General features: G+C 33.1%; 2 protein-coding genes across 3 annotated transcripts in view; both read left to right on the plus strand.

Moving 5' to 3' along the window:
• The first annotated feature begins 246 nt into the window (after positions 1-246).
• Positions 247-13,663, plus strand: LOC116343907 (sodium-dependent serotonin transporter). 2 transcript variants are annotated; one of them, XM_031772235.1, is made up of 11 exons: positions 247-638; positions 769-1,168; positions 3,409-3,885; positions 4,053-4,197; positions 4,284-4,418; positions 6,657-6,867; positions 7,129-7,402; positions 7,587-7,765; positions 7,917-8,211; positions 11,274-11,642; positions 11,735-13,663. In XM_031772235.1, the coding sequence occupies exons 3-11, from the start codon at positions 3,568-3,570 to the stop codon at positions 11,816-11,818; spliced, it is 2,010 nt and encodes a 669-aa protein (XP_031628095.1). In that variant the 5' UTR covers positions 247-638; positions 769-1,168; positions 3,409-3,567; the 3' UTR covers positions 11,819-13,663. The 2 variants fall into 2 exon arrangements, with proteins under 2 accessions (XP_031628095.1, XP_031628087.1); XM_031772227.1 differs by having other exon boundaries at positions 247-1,168.
• Positions 13,664-13,845: 182 nt separating this feature from the next.
• Positions 13,846-20,914, plus strand: part of LOC116341740 (xaa-Pro dipeptidase) — a 39,204-nt gene continuing 32,135 nt past the window's right edge. The window contains exon 1 of the mRNA XM_031768995.1: positions 13,846-14,207. The gene's annotated coding sequence lies outside the window, so the exon portion shown is untranslated. The remainder of the gene's footprint in view (positions 14,208-20,914) is intronic.

Genomic DNA, 20,914 nt, shown 5'->3' on the forward strand with positions numbered 1-20,914 from the left:
TTGCAGTTTTCGAGTGGTTAAAAGTCAGCCTTTTTCACGTCGTTTTTCCCATACATTTTTAGCGGCACCGTCAGAATAGTGATAACACACATACACACATGCAACCATTTTATCTCTGTATACATACAACAAGTGTTTGAGTTTGCAGTTTGAGCTAAAATGAAAATGGTCGGCCCGCATCCACCATACACCAGCTCATGATATTCACTCCATTCTAACAATTCCAACAATCATGCCAATGTTGATGCGCCATATATTCGATGCCATATACACGTTAGCGTTCATTCAAATCGAACGAACGGTTGGATTAGTTTGGTTGGTGTGTTGTTCTTAAATCATTGTGTTTTGTTTAAACATTGGTTCAGTTGTAAAAGTGCAGCTCAGTGAAACAGTTGATTTTATTTTGTTTTCCTCAAAATCAAACATTCATTCACTCTTTGTCACAATCCAGTCGCATCCCGAATCGAATACGAATTTAAAAAAAAGACAGAGAAACAATTTTATTTTGAAATCATTTTGACTGTGATAAAGTGGCGATAGACCTTATGTCCACAGATCGGTCAATTTACGCTGTTTGTGCAATTTTTCTGTGGCCAAATGCCAAAAAAAATATTTTTCATTAAAAATGAATGATTGCGGTTAGTGAAAATTACACCGAAAACAAGCGAAACGTTTTATTTTTTCTTTCATAAAATAATTTCAGTTTCAATTTTTTTTTTGTCAGTGGAAAAATATTCTTTCAAAATGTGACTAAATCAATTTCCAAAGTTTTGATCAAGATTTTCAGATAGACGTGGCGAGATTGTTCACCATCATTTTTGTTCGCCTCGTGTGCTGTGGGACTTTTAAATTTCATTTAATACGTTTGATGTTAATTTGATTTTATTTTTGATTTGATAAAAAAAAAATAAGCAAGAACAATGGATCAATTAGTTTTTGAAATTTTTCATTCGAGTCCATTTATAAATTACGCGATCGATTACCAAAGCCAAAAGCACATTTAAAACTGCTTTTGGCTTTTTGTTTCATTTTACTCGTAAATTGAACGCAATTGAAACACATTCATTGTTTCACAACATTCAAATAAACAACACATTTAAGCATCGTTTCACAACAATTTCCAACCAACCCCGAAGGAAACAATCTTCACAACAATAAATTATTCAAAGTAAGTAGCTTTTTTAACCACACCATTTTTTTATAGATATTCAGTTACCGGACTATTTTTACTTTGAATTTCTTTTTGCATCAATTAAATATAATTTTTGAATCCATTAATTTGAAGTTAAAATTTTGAACTTTATATACGAAGTAGTCTGATTTATTCAAAATGTACAAGAGATCTTCATTTCAAATTGAAAATAGTATTTCATCAATATTTTGAAATTAGTACAAAAATCAAAATTACGACCATTTTGAGAAATATGGTGTTTGTAATATGTGCAGTGTGTACTCCTGTTGCTTCAAATTCATCCAGCCACCTGTAGATCCATAATTCCGAAACGCATGAAGTCACAAAGAAACATTCAAAAAGATGAAAAATTCAATTTTACATTTAAGAATGGACATTTTCGGAGAGGGCAGACAGCATAAATTGGAAAGTCAATTAATTTATCTTGCACGTTAATTCTTTCTTCTTTAAAAATGAATCATTTATTTATTTTTTCGCAAATTGAACAGTATTTTTTGAAGAACACGACTTTTTCTTCTTATTTGACAAAAAAACATGCAGAAATTTCAAATGAAGCGCAAATCCAAATCAAATCGTTTTTGCAAAGATTTAAAATGCAATTAACAAACATTTCAATAATAGAATAGATTTTCCCATTTGGTATAAAACATTACCTAATTACATAAATATATGACATGGTTTTCAGAGATTGTGGGATTCATCTCGTTAGCATTACGCTTATCAATGACGCAAATCAAATTATTTTACAGTTTGCACAGTCAGCACAATTTTATTGTTCTTCTATATTCGGTGGTTTCTATTTTATTCATTTATGCCAGCACATTTATATTATGTTTCTTTGATAAAACTCCATGAATACAAACACATGACAACGTTAATAACACGCTTCAATTAACCCAGCCTTAATTCCATTTTATTAGATTGTAAAATGCTACCGAATTTGAATGCTTTCTCAAATGTATCCAATTTTAATGTCATGTTTCCCGAAATATTGGAAAAAGTGCTGAAAGCACCGTTCCATTTCAGAAAACGCCCAATTCCTAATGGAAGTTTCAAAGACAAACGTAGAGAAAAGATGTAAAAACTCGTTTTGAGTTTGAGCTTAGAATCAATCTTTATAGTTTGAGATTAAATACGTTATTCAACATAGTGGTTTTAGTTGAGACTTTTTGAAATGTTTAGTTTCTGTTCATCATATCCTCTGTAACTATGAGAATAAGGTCTAATTTCAATTTGTCAAAGTTGTTGTAGCATAGCAAAACCACACTTGATGGTAAAGTTTGTTGCATATTTGATCCAATAAACAAGATAGTAATCATCTGTTTATTGTTTTCGAATTAATAACGTTTCAACATCTTGGAGATGTCTTTCAAAAAAAGGGATACATAATGCAATTGAAACATTTTGAAATGTGCATCATTTGCACTTAATTGGCAACAGTTGAGAGACTCCACGCATTTTTCACAGCGGATATGATTTTTGTTAATGCATAAGAACTACAGCAATTTCAAAATGAAATTTTTGATTAACTGGTCTGGGTGACTGTTTGGACGGAAATATTGTGTATTTCAAAAGTGACTGTGCGCATATATAAACATCATTTTCGATTGTGGTTCGAGGTAAATTCTATTGTCTCGTATTTGCAACTGTTTGATTAACTTTGATCGTCTCAAATGCTCTCGAACTAAAATAGAATAATTGCGCGCCTATTTCAATATTCCATGTGCACACAAAGATTATAAAGTGTTGTTAATGAATTCCTTTGGAATTTGAAAATGCAACAATTATTTCATTTACGTCAAATGAATCCAAACAACATTCAAAGAATCCGAATACAAAAAAGATGAATTAAAGAGGAAAAGTAGTTTATACGCGCGACTAAAGCAAAACAAAAACAACAACAGTAAATAACAACACGTGGGATTTGCATTCGATGACAATTGACATGTGTAATTGTAAAATTGCTTGTTTATTTTATGGATTGACAATGGTTGATGTATGTTTTCTCCTAATGTGTGCGTGCTATTTCTCATTTGGTTTTTCGGACCGTGTATGAATAATCATTATTAAAAGCAATTCAAGGACTTTCACTAATGCTACTTAACAAAGAAATAAATAACTTGAAATACAGATAATTGAACATGAAATTTAAAAAAAATACAAATAAATATATTTGTTTGTTTATTTTTCCTTTTCTTTACATTTTTAAATGTCAGAACTGCACGATGCTTCACACGGCGATTGAATTGACATCGTAAATTTTCTGCATTCAATGCAAATTGCGATTGTTGAACGCATTGATCATTTATTCAATCAATTTTATTTGAAGTAAATTTAAAGTGAGAAAAACGAAGAAAAAAATAGCCAAATTTCAAATGAACGACATGACGAATGAGGAGGGAAATCGTAATATTGAAAAAGACGGTAGCGGTGCAAATACGAATTTGTCTGATATGCGTCGAACCATTTCAAATGCATCTGGAACACTTTCGAATCATCAACAGCAGCAGCAGCAGCAACAACAACAGCAACAACAGCAACCGAATGGTAGTGTTGGTGACGGTCTTAGCGATGAGAACAATAGCGGTGCCGAAGGGAGTGCTTCAGATGATTGTGGTGATAAAATGGCCAAAGAAAGTGATCCATTGCAACCAAAAATGGTGAAATCGAGATCATCGCATAAAGTTAAAGAGGTACCCGATTGACCATTTTTTTTTGACGCAAGCAATTATTTCGTCTTTACTCGCCTTCTGTTGTTTTTACTCCATCAAATTCAGAGATTTTCATTTAGTTTGGGAATTTCGGAAAGTGTAATTGTAATTTTGTTTTTCTTTTTTTGTTTTGCTTCGACAAAATGTAGCGTTTAACGGTTGTGTCAATCATACCAGATCGGGAACGTGAAACCTGGGGTCAAAAGGCTGAATTCTTATTGGCCGTTATTGGATTTGCAGTTGATTTGGGAAACGTTTGGCGTTTCCCTTACATTTGTTATCAAAACGGCGGCGGTAAGTGATTAAAAAAAACAAAAGATGCGATTTCGTCGATTTTTTATACTCATCTCTGTTTTGTTCCCGTATTTCGTTGAGCTTAGGTGCATTTTTAATACCTTATTGTATTATGTTGGTTCTTGGTGGTTTGCCATTGTTTTACATGGAATTGGCTCTGGGACAATTTCATCGATGTGGCTGTTTAACCATTTGGAAGAAAATATGCCCCGCATTAAAAGGTATTCATTTTTCGATAATCATAATTTTAAGAAAAATCTAAAATTTTATTAGAAATATTTTGTGTTTTTTCTCTTCTTAATTGAATTCATGACACATAATTAAAAAAAAATCAGTTTTTGTTGTGATTCAAATGTGCGCTAATTAGATGAATGCCATGTGTTGAATGCTAATTAATGTTGCTTTTGGAAAACGGAAATTATATTTGTAACAATTCAATGTTTAGTCAATGTGTTTGCTAAATTCTACATTCAGTCTTCATTTCCGTTTTTGAAAAGTGCAAGTCGTCCACAAATTCAAAAATTATGATAAAACAACAACAGGTGTGAATGTGCGAAAGAAGACAAAATTCAAAAACAATTATCTGAATTTATGAAAGTCTTATTGCTTCTTTGTTTGGCAATTACTTGTCAGTTGGAAAATGTGGAATTCTTAAAAAAAACAATCATTACAAACCATTCTAAATTAAATTCATAGAACAAAGCACCACCAATAATGAGAAAAATCTTGAGAAAACTTTTTTCTCCTCTTTCTAAAGACACTTTTAAATAAACGAAAAAAAACGAGACTCATTTCTTCGGAACAATCTGCGATAAATGAAAAAAGAAATTATATCCATCGTTCTAGTTATTCAACCTGTGTGCCAATTCATTTTCCCCTTGCTAATGTGAGATTAAATCAATTTTTATCTCGACAAAAGTTGCAATATTTCATCGGTGGTGTTTGCTCACAACATAAGATAGGGGGAAATGGAGCGGAACAGAAAAAAAGAAGATGGAAATGAATTATTTGTCAGTGAATTGATTCTTGTGTTTTCTTTTCACTCTCCTTTTTCTAGAGAGAATCACTTTTAGTTTGTAATTTTTGCAAATATTTCACACCGTAAGTATATGGACATTTTAGAATAATGATTTCAATTTGAAACGTTTATGATGAGATGAAAAAAATATATAGCTATCTCCGGCTCTTGTTTTATTCCCTTTTTTACGGATGATTGGTTGTACAATGTTTATTACCCAAATCTATTTGACTTGTGAGATAGCAGAAGAGTGATATACGCATACAATCGGCCCTTTTCGAAAGTCATGAAGGCAATAAGCCACGATCCATACAATTGCATTGACTCGAAACCAACAAGGTTGCCGTATATTTTATCCCTTGACTGTCTCCAACATTTGTGTTTCCGCTTTCGATACGCAATTCATATTCGATGAAACTTTTATGAAACATTCGTCTATTCAGTTTTGTTACATCATTTTTTCTAACGAACTTTCTTTTTTTTCGTTCATTTCAATTGGCACAATTATTGCTTGTTCTTCGCCATTTGAATGGCGACATGATTTTTTAACACAATTAAATATTTCTATAACTTTTATTGTTTGCATCATAAATTCTTCGCGAAATACTGCAAAACTGTTTTCATCGTCAAATCCGTACATCTTTGATTGATTTTATTTATTCGGTTAATATCATTTAAATGCGAACACACAAAACCGATGCGTTCTTTATTTGTTGGCACACTTCAATATAAATTTCTATCATTGTTATGCAATGAGTTAATTTGAGTGTATTTCTATTCCATGATTCATATTGAATATGAATAAATAATATCAAAATACGTGCAAAATATGTGATGTTGCTTCACACTGACTGTGACTGTTGCTTCAGCTCAATGGGTGTTATAAGTGTGCTTGAATTGAAAATTTAGATAAAAATTATTATTCCGTAGAACGAATCATACATTGCATTTCATTTCACATATGGAATTGTGCGATTTAGCTTTTATAAAATAAATTGAAGGGAAAATCGCACGAAAATCGTTGTAAAAGTATCTCTTAATATAGATGACTCAAAGTATAGCAGAAAATGTATTTCTCTCTTCTAGTTCCTCTGAAGTCCAAGAATCGGTAAAATCATTTGATTGTGGTTTATTGTCAAAATTGACCGATGTGAAAATTGATTCAAAGTCAATGTTGAATTGATTAACCATTTGCAATCAATGTCAAGTTTATTTTTATGTAAATGAGATTATAAAGAAGTGGCAAGCAAAACGAATGTTAACGGAAAATGTATGTGTGTGGCTAAGCAGTTGAATCCGCTTAAGATCCATCTCCATCGTTCCAAAGTCGTTATTGTACTAATGGAATAAACAATGAAACGTCATAGTCTCATTTGGATACGATATATGCAAGAATTACATAAACAAATACTATTTAAAATTGTATTTTTCTTTTTTTCAGGCGTTGGTTATGCAATCTGTTTGATCGATGTATACATGGGTATGTATTACAATACGATAATTGGATGGGCTGTTTACTATCTGTACGCATCATTTACCTATGAGCTGCCGTGGACGTCATGCAACAACGAATGGAATACGGCATCTTGTAAACCAGTATCACAACAAGCCAATCTAACAAATGCAACAAGTCCTGCCAGAGAATTTTTCGAGTGAGTGAATTGAGCTTACGTTTATCTCTCTCTCCCTTTGATTTGGTTTTGTATGATCCGCACATTAAAATGTTATGCAGTTTTGCATTAAGTGGATGAACTCTCCGTTAAACGGATGCCATAATGGATATGTAAAAACAAATATCTGTTCAATTGTCCTTTCGTAATGATGATGTTACGAATGGAACGTTTTGCAACTGAATATGCATCGTTGCGTTTATCTCGTTTTGTTTCTTTTTTTTTAATTCGAAATGAATTTAGGCGAAGCGTTTTGGAACAGCATAAATCGAATGGTTTGGATTACATGGGACCGATAAAACCGTCGTTGGCAATTTGTGTATTTAGCGTGTTTGTGCTCGTCTATTTTTCACTATGGAAAGGTGTACGAAGCGCTGGAAAAGTAGTTTGGGTTACAGCATTAGCGCCATACGTTGTACTCATTTTTCTATTGATTCGTGGCGTTACGTTGCCAGGTGCCGCCGAAGGGATTCGATATTATCTTACACCACAATGGCATAAACTAAAAAATTCCAAGGTTTGTCCATTCGCATTTTTAATCATCTAATCATTTTACAATTTACATAGAAAATATCGATGCACTTACAACAATTATTGTCATTTAAATGTCAATGCAACAATGCCACATTTCAAATATGTACAATTAAAAAGAACAACAACACGCACACACTTTTTTTTATTGCTATCGATTCAATCAACAGGTGTGGATTGATGCCGCATCACAAATATTCTTTTCATTAGGACCAGGATTTGGTACACTACTCGCACTTGCCAGCTACAATAAATTCAACAATAATTGCTATCGAGACGCATTACTTACCAGTAGTATAAATTGTTTAACAAGCTTTTTAGCTGGTTTTGTAATATTCTCTGTGCTTGGGTAAGAAATCAACTTTAATCCATTTGAAAAAAAAATCAAGCCAAATAAAAGTCATGGAATAAAAACTCGACTAAAAATCCGTAATTTCTCAAATAACATTTTTCCATTGTGGTTTCGTTTTTTGTGTATTCGATGGTATACATTAACATAGTTACATGGCGCATATTCAGGATAAAACGGTCGATAAGGTGGGTCTGGAAGGGCCGGGTTTAGTATTTATCGTGTATCCAGAGGCAATAGCAATGATGAGCGGTTCGGTGTTTTGGTCCATAATATTTTTCCTCATGTTAATTACACTTGGAATAGACAGTACATTTGGCGGCCTTGAAGCAATGATAACAGCCTTATGCGATGAATATCCACGAATGCTTGGACGCCGCCGTGAAATATTCGTGCTAGTATTGTTGATTGGTATTTATCTATGTGCTTTACCAACGACAACTTATGTGAGTATAATTCATGGCGTTTTTTATTTCGTCTTTTTTTAACGTTTACACGTTTCCAGAGCTCTTATCTCTATTGATATCGATTCCTGCTTTTCGTTCGTTCCCTCTGTTATTCTCTCTATCTATTTCTCTATTTAAACTATTCTCTCTGCAATATCTACTTGTTAAATGCGCCTTGAGCAAATCAAATAAACATGACACACTAATGGACATAGCTAGTGCAAACACAGAGAGTGTGTCTGTGTGAATATCGCGCGTCGTCAGTATTATTGGGGCGAGAAGACTAACGTAAAAGCGTTTCAATTGATTAAAATTGATTCATTGCGAATGTGCTTCTCGCCGCAATTAAAATTAAATGCTTATCCATGTTAGACGCGACATTTGGTTAGTTGGCTACTAACAAGTTAACGATTTTCACACCAAAAACCATTTGAAGAACGTGCATCAAATCGTCATCACCACACACACACACACACACAAACACATTTATTGAGTGCATATTGCTTTTGATTTACAACTCGATAAGATTGTATACAGTATTGTCTATTTTGGTGAACACTATACAAACCTATATTGAACCATTATCACCGCCTAAATATCGACAATATGGAGACTGATGATATAACGTGATGTTTTGCCACACATTTGGATCAAATTGAAAAAAAAAAGCAAAAAAACGGACAATCGACCGGATTCGAATGTTTTTCGGAATTTTTATCGACGATTATTTTTATCCACCATTTCAAATGTCTCTTTTGATATTGTGAAATATAAATATTCAATAATTGTGTTGCAGCATCGTTGCAATCAAGTAATTTGCTTGTTTGGTCATTTCAAGCATTTTACCAATGAATATCAGATAAGCGTAATATTTGTCTTTGAAAACATCAAAGAAATATCATCAAAGTTAATGCTTTTCACTTCCTTTTATCGCCCGCATTGTTAAACAAAATGAGTCGCTCACAAAAGCTAGTTAATTGTCAACGAATTCCATTGCGTAAACGAAGTTTTTTTTTTAACTTCAACATTAACGTTTGATTTTTGTGTGAATCTTTTTTCCGATGCGCCAATCGAATAGAAGCAAATGGTTTAACCTAAACAAACTAACAAATTGTTAATAAAATAATGGTGAAAATCAATTTCCTTTTGGCTTCATATTCATTTATGAGGGAGCGCTCGTGTGTTTTTCATTTTGCTTGCTTTTTCGTACATGCCCAATCTTTTTCTTTTTTGAAGCATTCAAACTTTAATCAAATGTGCGACTTTTTGTTGCCACCTCTGGAGCTGCCTTATTGAGCATTTTATTTTGACCGATGCCACATCAATATTTTCGATGGCGTAATAAGTGATAAACAATGCTCACATCATAGGGTAGCATCGTTGTTTTTTTATGTGCGGCGCTTACCTGAAATCGGGCGTACATATATTAAAAGTGTTGGAAATTTTATACGCATCCAAAACTGCGAAAATCATCCAATCAGAAAATTTAAGGTATGGTTTAACTGCATAACCATTTGATTCATACATTATTCATGTTATCAATCCCGATAAATGAGTTTTGTTCAACAACAGCGAAAAACAAAGCACGTTTTGCAGACTCATTTAACTGTGCCAGGCCCAATATTTAGCAGTACTGTGTCCTCTGTTCGGCCTGTAATTGTTACAGTTTTTCATTTTCTTATCGTAGCTCAAGGTGACTAAACAAAATCACAGCTCAAGACGATTAATTCACACATAATCGTAATTACTCGGGTGATTTATCTGCTCATACATATTGATGACATCCATACACTTTGAATGTTATCGTTTAGTGAATGATTTTCCAAGTGGAAAAAACAATACGATCCATGGTCGCAATGAGCACTTTTCTCTTATGAGCTACACATTATTGGATCGGAAAAAAAAACAATTTCCAGAAGAATGGCACAGATGTTGAAAAAAGATGACATACCCTTTTGCTAAAATCGTTGAACGATTCTTGTAAAATAAAAAAAAATACTTTTACTTTAACACGATGTGTTCGGAGATGTAAAATACGATTTAAATTATTGTGATTGCTATCAAGTAGCTGCGATTCATGTAACTTTGATCTTTATCAATAACTAATTCAAACCAAGAACATCGACCAAGAACAGCAACGATTCAAAGAAACAATCGACTTAAATCATGCGGTTGTTTAATATAAATTGTTCTTATTCTCTACCCTATTTGATGGCAATCTATTTGGAATTTCAAATGTAATTTACGGAAAGTGGTGGATACTGTTTGATCATCGGATTACAGTCTTCGATGAATATTTACATATATCGACTGATTGTTGTTGCCGCCATCGTCGTCGTCAATGCACGCTATTCCATTTGCTATTTTACCGCTTTTTCATAAGTCGCTGAAAGAGTGAACCAAAAAAATAGTATCGAGTGTGTTTGTTGTCAACAGAAAGAAAAAAATAGTTGTTTAACCACTAACAAATGCAGCATTTATGGTTCGGTGGTTTTTCTTAACACAGTTCCGTCGGTTTTTTTTGTTTGCATTGCATGTTGCTTTTAGAATCGCATGTCTCTTATCTAACCGAGTTCTTTTTCTGAATCAAACTAAACGACTTTGGTGTTTGGTAGACAAAATCATCGATTCATAACGATGACGATAACGACACTAGAACTAACGGTCAGAAATGACCTACGGTAATTTTACCGCTGGATAGAATAAAAAATATCAATAGAAGCATTGTTAAATAATTCATTTACTTTTTGTCCCATTACCTTTTATATTCGCGGTTTGATTTTGACAAATCAAACAAATGTGGCACACCTCAATTGACTCGACTCGACTCGTTATATCGAGTCAATTGGAATAAAAGGGGGAATACCAAAGTATGTTGTGCGCTACACCATTGCCCAAAAAGAAACGTTCCGTTAAAAATACCGACATGTTTGAGATTCGATTTTTTTGTTTAATTTTTTTCCTATTCCCATTTTTATTCGTACACACTCATATAAATTTCATTGAGTTGATTTGATTTGTTTCGACCATTCGATATGAATTTGTATTTCATTTTATTTTAGGGTGGTGTTTATTTGGTCAATTTTCTAAATGTGTATGGTCCTGGTTTGGCAATACTGTTCGTTGTATTTGTCGAGGCGGCCGGTGTTTTTTGGTTTTATGGCGTTGATAATTTTTCCACCGATGTTGAATCGATGCTTGGCCAAAGACCCGGACTATATTGGCGTGTATGCTGGATGTACATCAGTCCAACATTTTTGCTTGTGATTTTCATTTTTTCATTGCTTGGATATGAAGAAATGCTGGGCGAAGAATACGAATATCCCGATTGGAGTATAGCACTTGGTTGGACACTTACGTTGTCTTCAATACTTTGCATTCCATTGTATATTGTGTACAAAATCCTCATCACTCCAGGAACTATACAATACGTAAGTACAATATAAATTATTAAATTGATTATGGAGAGTTAGGATGGCGACATCATTTCATTTTCTGTCTTTTCTTTTGATAAAATATGCAGCGTTTCACAAACTCATTTAGACCGGAAGAGGCCCAACCGACTGCAATTCCCGGGCAAATTTTATGCGGTGGAACTGCGGTGTGACATTACAATCGTGTAATGAAACATCCTCCCAACACAGAGTCCGACACAAATTGCAAATTGAATAAAACACTGAGCCAAAATTCACCAACAACATCGACTACCATCAATGCCAATGTAGACCATAGTCTTTATGATAAGCAACAAATAACCACGAAATTAAATCATGTGAGAATCAGTCTCGATTATCCATTATGTAGTAGTTTGTTAAATGATCATTTATTCCATGCAGATTTTTATAGTGGTTTAGGTCCATACACCATAAATACCGAATGGTTAGTCTAATTCTTGCCATTTTGTCGTTTTTTCTTCTTTTTCTTCTTCATTTTTGTTTCGTGTGTAGGTGTATAAGTTGTTGTAAGCACATAGAAAGAAACAAACAAAAAAATTATGATATCAATATTAGTTTAATTTCTAGCATTAACTGTGTAATAAATATTTCATCGTGGCGCAGTAGTGATTGATTTAGTTTTGGCATAAAAACAATGCAACAATTCGATTATTAAGTTGATGAAAATTGAAACCAAAAACATTTAGAATTAAATTAGATTTTAAATCTGGCTTTGACATATGCTATATTTACATAATGTTCAGTTCAACAAATGAACAACTGTGAATTGGTTAGGTTATATTTTCTTTCTGGCACAACGAATGATGTTCTAAGTGAGCCCCGATATTGGGGCTCCTCGAAAAACGTACATATTCAATAATTAAGAACGAGCCACCTATTTGGAATGTTTCTTGTTTTTTTTTTTTTAATTTCATGTTGTTGTCTTTATCTTCGTGAAATATTGAGAAGTTAAAACAATCCCATATTTTTAACATTATCATATATTATACTCGATGCTAGTCGTATTTTCTTCTGCTTCTCAAACATTATAATTATAAATATTGTATGAATTAAAGACAGTCTGTGGACATTTATAGTCAGATTGAGACATTTTGCAAAAGAGAGTCGGTGACAAATTACAATAAAAAAAACTACATAATTTTGAGTATATATCGAAAAAACGCCAGCCATATTTTTTCGATATGAACACAACATCTTTCAGCTCTTCTATTTTGTCCATGTGTAAGCAATTCATGTTTTTTTTTTCTAAATTGTTAATCGTTTTATACCTGACAAAAGAATATATACATAAATTTATTATAAATAAGCTAATATATGGAGAGAGGGACATTTATTGGGCAATAAGCTTTGAATTTTGCCAATTATTTGGTATAAATAAATGTTTTACTAAACTGATAAAATAGTAACTATAAACATGTTGAATAAACCAAGCATAGAACGGATTCGATGGAATTTGACAAAATATTTTCCAAAACAAAAATTCTATTGAATTAAATTTGAATATGTTCTAAATTGAATGTTCCAACACCTCGACTAATTTTATGAACCTTTTTTTTCCTCCAAAGTCTATAAACAACGAATCACGCATATAGTTACATGTTGAGTTTCATTTTTTTTATCTACTAAATCGATCGTTTATTTTCCGTTTTTTATTAATATTTTAAACGTGATTTTAATTACTTTTTCGCACATTTATTATGACACAAAAATATTTGTTTGATCGCTATATGTAGTTGAGCTAATTTAAAAACAAAAATGTGCTGATTGTTGTAAAATGGACCGAGTCCATGAGAAAAACAAACCAATAGATACAATTTGCTTATAAATTTGATTGTAATTCAAAAGGTTAAATCATTTCTGTTCAAAATATTGTAATTACTTAATAGTAAACAAAAGGCAATGTGATATCAAACCAGCCATTTTGATAGAACATTTCCGAAATCAAATAAAAACAAACAAAACATAAAAATTGGTACTTTGGAAAATTTATTGAAAAACTGTATTTCATTTTATATTAGCTTTTCAAGAGCTTTTTTTATGTTGACTTGCAGTCACTGACGCAATAGCATATTCAAGTTAGTCAATAGATGGGGTGATCAGTATACGTATATCATACAATAGATATCTGTCATAACAATGAAATTGTTTTCATTGACGTTTGTTTATTTCGACTGTGTACTTTGGCACGAGGGCGGTTTGAGTAGATATAAGGAATTTATTCATATTTTTATTCACGTTTATGAATCTTTTGAAAAAAAAAAACCACTTGAGTTTTGATTTATAATATAAATTTTGCGTTTCTTCGATAAACCATAAACGAAGTGAATTCCGCATCAATAAATGTATGTGACACACAATAAATGGACGCTAATTCTGTCGTTCGATCTTGAGATAAGTCGATGTGGTAAATCTACGTTATCACGAAGATAACAATATTAAAAAAGAATTGTTAGCATTCAGTGTGAAATTATTGCGCAATAAGTTGAAAGAAAAATTAGCCAAGAATAACTGTGCAAATATTTTCGGAAATTTACGGCCAAGGTAAGTGGAAATTAATCCTGTAAATAAGACTTAAAACAACGATGATCTTGCACAAATTGGATAAATTTACATCACTTGAATGTGATTGTAGTCAGAAAGATGTTCAGCCAAGTTTTAATTTGTGTGTTTTTTTTTAAATAAATTCGGTGAATTTCTATTTTCATGATGACTCATTTCAGATAAGTCTCATAAATTTGAAAATTAGAAAAGCTTTTACAAATTGCATGCACAATATTAAAATCCAATTGGATTGAAAAGTTTATTTGTGAGTTTTGGAATTGATTTTTGTACATAGCTACAATCTTCGATAAGTTTTTAAAATCATCAGTATTTTGTTAACTTTTCCGTGTGAAAAAAGTGACTTGCTGACTGACTAGCTGCAATCAACTAAAAATGAATTTTGTCAATAAAAACCGCTTACACAGTTGAATTTGGGCAAATGATTTCAATCTCAGTTGGCTTAAGCCAAAAACGTCCCAAATTAGTTAAATGACTAGAAACTGACGGGTAAAAGATTTTCTAAAAAGATGATTTTGCTTTGAAATTGAATGAAAAAAAGGGAAAAATCCCCGGTAAAAATTGAAAGTTTTTCAGCTATTGTTACTATTTCTCTGTAACTCCGAAACTGGTCTTTTTCCGATTTATTTTCTTCATAAAATTAGTTAAAAATGCAATAAAATTAAATTTATTTTATTAAAAAAAAACGAATGTAAAATGTATAAAATTGCTGATAGTTTTGTAATTCTAATCAGCTGATAATCAGCTGCCAACTCAAAAAAAAGATCTTATAAGCTACTCGACCACAAAAACAAAAACAATAATTTTGTTGTCAATCGGTTGGTTTTTCGTGAGTCACGCGACTGTTTTAACTGCTATATTTGACGCCTAGATGTCACTAAGTGTCATGAACTGGCCTCGTTTTTCTTTATTTGTTTTGTTTTGTTTTGAATCGTTGTGTGTGTGTGTGCGCTTATTTTGTTTTTATTATGCCATAGCGTATTGGCGAGAGTAAATGAATAGCCGGCATCTGATGTGAAAAATCGTACCATATGCACGCACATCGCATGTACCATTCAACGGCACCGCATTTAAAAATAAACGAAGTTGTAATCTCGCGTATTGCCTTGTGTGATTGCAATTTGATTTGTATGCCAAGGATGAAATTTATAAGATTTCAAGCCATAAAATGATTGACGGATTTGTCTCAACTGTTTAAGAATGCATTTTGTTATCAAATACAAACTATCAATCGTTGTAGCAATTTGATTAGAATGAAACTGTAAACAATAGAATGAAATGTGATCTCTAACACGAGTGCTGGCAGATTATTCAAAGCAATCAAATAATGGTGTTTACTTCATCGGCACGCAGTTCAGTGTTCAATTTAATTGAGTCCATTTACGTGCCTATGTTATCATTACGTATGCTTATTTTTTGTGTTTGCGTTCATTTGCTCATTTTTTTTCTTCGGTATTTTTGTATTTATTTAGTGATTTTTTTTATCGTGTCGGCTACATGATTTCATTGACATCGATTTCTTTATTGTGCTTTTTTGAATGAAAAGAAGAAATCAAATGAAAACAGAAATATGAAATTGTGTATATCGCATTGTGTACAGTGTACACACATACACAACACAATTTTTGTATATAGTTATTTGTTATTTTTTGTTGTTGTTCGTTTGCTTGAATTACTCTTCGCGTTGTTCATTCTGTGTACACATCGAATGTGTTTTGAATTTTGGCCTGGGATCTGCTGTTTGTCGACCCCCATTTCTCATCGTTTGTACTCGATCAAAAGTCGTGAGTCGATTTTTACACCAGTTTCTTTTTACGACAATTCGACTTGGTTTCTCGTTTATTTTTTTTATTTTTTTCACGTAAATAAAAACTTATGACGTGGGAATTATCGTGTAAAGTATATTTATGAAATCGACCACCACAAATAAAAATAACAACGCCGGCGACGGGTACGTCGACACAATCGTTTCTCGGTAAATATTGGTTTCATCGTAATTCATCTGTGAGTTCAAGTTAAAACAAAGTCAACCAACTATTTATATGAAATGCATATGGCCGATAAGATAGTAAACGCATCTTCTTAATCGTTCATTGCATTTGCATTGTTGTCATTGTGACTGTTGACGCGCCACTGTAATCGTCATCATCGCCGCCGCCTTAAGCCATAATATCGCTAATGCCAACTATGCGCTTATCAGCATTGATTAAGGTTCAATTACAAAATGCATGAAATTGCAGTGCTCGGCTTGTTAAGGGAAAGTTTTTCGTCGCAATTAATATGTTACCGCTTTTTTTTCGTGTTAGCAATCGTACAAAATTTACGAAAAAAAAACAGCAGCAGTAGCACAAACAACAAAAGCACAAATCGTGTGGCACACTTGCCGTATGCACATTTTTAAACATGTTTGAACTTCTCAAACGCGACTCTCTGCCCCTGTGATGTGAATATGCACACAGACACACATGAATTGTGAGCTCAAAAATGCGCTCGTTCGTATACTCTCGTCTATAAGCGACAGAGATAGCGAACGCGAGAGAATATTAATTTTAAAGCTATTAGTCGAAATCACTTTGGATTTGCTGTTGTTGTAGTAGCTGCTGCTGCTGTTTCTGCAACTGGCTCTCTCACAATGTTTGTAAATAAATGTGATAACGATCGGCACATGATTCTCTTTTCATTTTACGTTCAAATAAAAATAGACGTCATAAATCGCAAGCGAATGATTAATTTGAGACTTTATAAAACACGCGCTCATAAAATTCCCACTGCACACGTGTAAGAGTTTAATGGGCAGCGTTTTTCCTCTTTTTTTTCTTTCTTTCAATGCTTATTTTGTGTCGCCGTTTCTACGATATAAAGGCGCGATCCAATGACGTTGACGACCGAAAGTGGCTACACTAAGCGATATAAAATATATAATAATATGCATTATTATGTAGAAATATTACTCCGAAGTGGCAAGCAAATGATTGTGCGCTCAGATACAGAGAGAATTGGATATTATTTAAAATAAAAAACAAACCGGTGCTACTTGTCGACCGATCGGAATGTCCCATACAAAGTCACGCTGCAAACTGTAATCATTTTACATAAAGAATTTTTCACGTTTCGTTTAAGCACATCATGTGCTTAGAAAACGCCCATTTTTTTTGTTCCTCTTCCCTTATTATGCGGTTAATTTGCCATTCTTCAAAACAAATCACTTTTTCTGGTTCTTCGAAAAAATGTCAACAGCAAATAAAAACAAACACTGAATTATTTGGTGTTGAAATATGTTATTTGATAAGGTGACACTTTTCATTTTTTTTTTTTTACTTTATCAAAATAAATACAGTCATTTTGAAGTTTCTTTCGAATTTGATTTTCGTTTATCTCGACCAATCCCATGACATGGCGATAATAATTCATATCGCCCGAAATGAAGAAAACAAATGTGTAATTAAGAAAAAATGTCGTTTCTTTCCAATAATTGTGGATTTTAACATTTCTACAGAAATACCGTACTTCAGCAGATTCTTTATCGTTCTAAAAGCAACGGCAAATCAAGCAAATTACAATTTTTTATTTCATCAACAAATTGTAAACTAGTTCAAATTGATGTGGCACTTTCTACGCTTAAATCGGTTTTGGTTTTATTTTTGTTTTGCTTCGAAAGCATTCTCTTTTTACGTTCATTCTTTATTAACCGCTTTTTTTTGCGAGTATGGAATAAACAAATATATATGAAAATTGAACGCCACATATGCGACTTGTATAGCGTTTATCTTGCGTTTTTTTTTTGTTGTTGTTATTGTTATGAATGCCGATTGTATCGTGTATTGTATTTCTTTTTTTCCTCATTTCGCTTTACAAATGTTCAAAAAAAAATTAAATTTCAAAGCCAATACAGACAAATGGACAAACAGGCCGAAAAACATGGAAAAAAAGTAAAACAAAAAAAGAATGCCAAAGAACGAACATGCAGCAACAACGAGCGAAAAAAAAATCCCTACAGAATTCCAAGAAAATCAATGCGAAATAATATGCGCTTCCATTTTATTTAACCCTTTAATTAGACGGTCAAAATCCATCGAACATTTTGCAATTGCTGGATAGTGAATGTAAGAATGTTCTTGGCGTTGGTCTTGGTTTGCTGAGTTTGAAACATTCGTACACACACACATACATCGAAATGCAAACGAAAGAATAAAAAATAAATAAACAAACAGTAACAGATTGTTTTGGGCGAGTAAATCCATGGCCGTATTGCATGATTTCGAACTGAATATGAATATAAAAGCACACACAAAGAATATTGTCGTTCGAAATGAGAGAAAGAAAGGTGGGCAAAGTTCAAGTGAATCGTGTTTGAATGGAATGGAGAGTTGTTGGCTGGTATTCAAAGAACCACAATATATCGTCGTTGTCGTTTGGATGTTGTGTAGCAAATAACGATCACACGAGCCACTTCGATTGTTGTCATATTCGCTATTGCTGGTTTTTTTTAGTTTCTCTCGCACTCTTGACTCGGGCTCTACTTTCGTTGTTCATTTTCATCCATTTCGTTCATCATCGGTTTTTTTTGCTCTGTTCTGTTTATCTACCGTGTTCTCAGAGAGCTTCTATATATATATTGAAATCAAAGAAGTTGAAGACAAAAAAAGTCGACCAGTGTCGGTAGATTGTAAATGGTATGTTATTGTTTATGGCAATATGTATATGTACACGAGAGATCAGGGCCCATAAACACGGAACAGGCGAAAGAAAGAATTCATGAGGCGTATTACACACTCACACACATACTTAGTATAGACAGGCAGACGGTCGGTCGGACGGTGAAACACGAGCAGTATACACACAGTGAATAAAGCGCTCGCGCACAAATGCTAAGAATGTTATGAAAACAAAACTTAACCTTGAATCTTTCCTTGTTTTGGACTATACACACATCCTACATACAGTCGAGTACATACAACAGCAAAACTCGACAACGACGACGACGACGTTGACAACGACAAAGGAAAAGAAGAAGAGTACGACAACAGCGATGGTGATGCAAAGAGAGAGCACGTTGAGAAGAAGAGTCGGCGATGAGCGACCGAGTATAGCAGAGCAGGCGAAAAAAAAAGAGTTCGGGTGTGTGCGTGCATGCGTGTACAGGCTGCTCTGCTTGCTTTAGCACTATACCATCATTCTTCTTTCTTTCGTCTTACTTCATCGTGAAATGAATGTTTTTATGTGGCTGCTTCCACTTCCAATTTTTCTTACTTGAGTGGATTTTTCTTTGCGAATGAATTCACATATCGAGGCCCATCTCATATATATGTATACAAAACAGCTTCAAAGAATGTTCTTGATGCACGAAAATTAATTGTATCATGTCAATATCATCGGCATTCTAACTCAAAATGATGCAGCTAATTATGGAATATTTCGCAACAACTTCGATCAACGAAAAAGACCAAAACAACCATCAAAATCATTCGCATTTGTTCCGTTTCTGTTTGTTAACTATTTGTTCTGATGATAAATGATTTCGAATTAAATTTAATTGATTTTTTGGCAGACCATCTCTCACCTCATCGCCATCGCAAAAATTTATTGCCATCGATCGAATGAAACATTGTGGTGCGATATGGTTTACCACAAATTTGTATGATTGTAAACTTAACTTATCTAAAAAACAAATATGCCGCAAATTAAATAAATCGCAAAACATAAAGAAGTCATGTGGCAAACGAACGACACTCGCTCTCAAAAGTAAACTAAACTTATTTGTGTTTTGCACGTTAATTGCTTTTATTTTCTCATTTTCTTTGATTTAATTTCTTCTCTTTGATTTTGAGCATATAAAGTGCTTCCATAAGCAAAACCCCAATTTACATAACACGAATATGTCACACAAATCGAGAATAATATGGCATTACATAATTAGATCGATGGTGTATGTTTTTGTGTGTGTGAGTATGTTTTATTCTCTTCGTTAATTTAGTTTTCCCATACGTCAATGGTATTATTTTTGATTTTGTATTTTGTGCTGACAATACGCTCATATTCTGGAGCTTTTCTTTCTCTCTCTCTCTCTTTGTTTTTCCCACTTTCATTTGAAAATCCACTTTGAATGTTCAGTATTATGAAATTTTTTGGTTTCGTCGTTTAACGATAATTCCTCAAAAACTGATTCAATTGCATTCCACAACGACAGAAACGACGACATCAACCAAATTTCTAGATGTTCTTTTTTTTCCATCGCGTTCTCACTTGCGGCGCACTGGCAAAGTGAGCGATGATTCACATTCGAATCAAGAAAACATATTTCCTCTTCTTCTGAATCAGTGTTCATTTTTGTGTGAATTATACAGCAAACGCAGAACAAGAAAATGAAAACACACACACAACAACAACAACAGCAGTAAAAACAACGACGACGACAGCAGCAGCAATAATAGCGGCAACCACACAACGAACACAAAACGTTGACCTTTATGACTAACACGAAAATAACAACACACGAAAACATAAAAAAAAAACTAGCAATACTTAACAGAATTCAAACAATATAGTGAGTACGAGAACGAAATAAATACGCTCACACAAATTGTTCACAAGAACTAATGGAAGCAACAACAACAAAAAGATAATAATTTAGGCAAAGAATAATAAAAACCATGTAATGATAGTGGCAAATGGATGAATATAAAGTAATA

This window comes from Contarinia nasturtii, unplaced genomic scaffold (assembly GCF_009176525.2).
Source record: "Contarinia nasturtii isolate CC-2019 unplaced genomic scaffold, AAFC_CNas_1.1 Cnas_scaffold_129, whole genome shotgun sequence".
NCBI lineage: Eukaryota > Metazoa > Arthropoda > Insecta > Diptera > Cecidomyiidae > Contarinia > Contarinia nasturtii.

What these genes read in the sequence shown, in the direction of transcription:
- LOC116343907 (XM_031772227.1), top strand. Translation starts at nt 3,568, where the DNA reads ATGAACGACATGACGAATGAGGAGGGAAATCGTAATATTGAAAAAGAC. An exon ending in CATCGCATAAAGTTAAAGAG is followed by an intron (nt 3,886 to 4,052) that starts GTACCCGATTGA and finishes GACAAAATGTAG; the next exon opens with CGTTTAACGGTTGTGTCAAT. An exon ending in GTAATATTCTCTGTGCTTGG is followed by an intron (nt 7,766 to 7,916) that starts GTAAGAAATCAA and finishes ACATTAACATAG; the next exon opens with TTACATGGCGCATATTCAGG.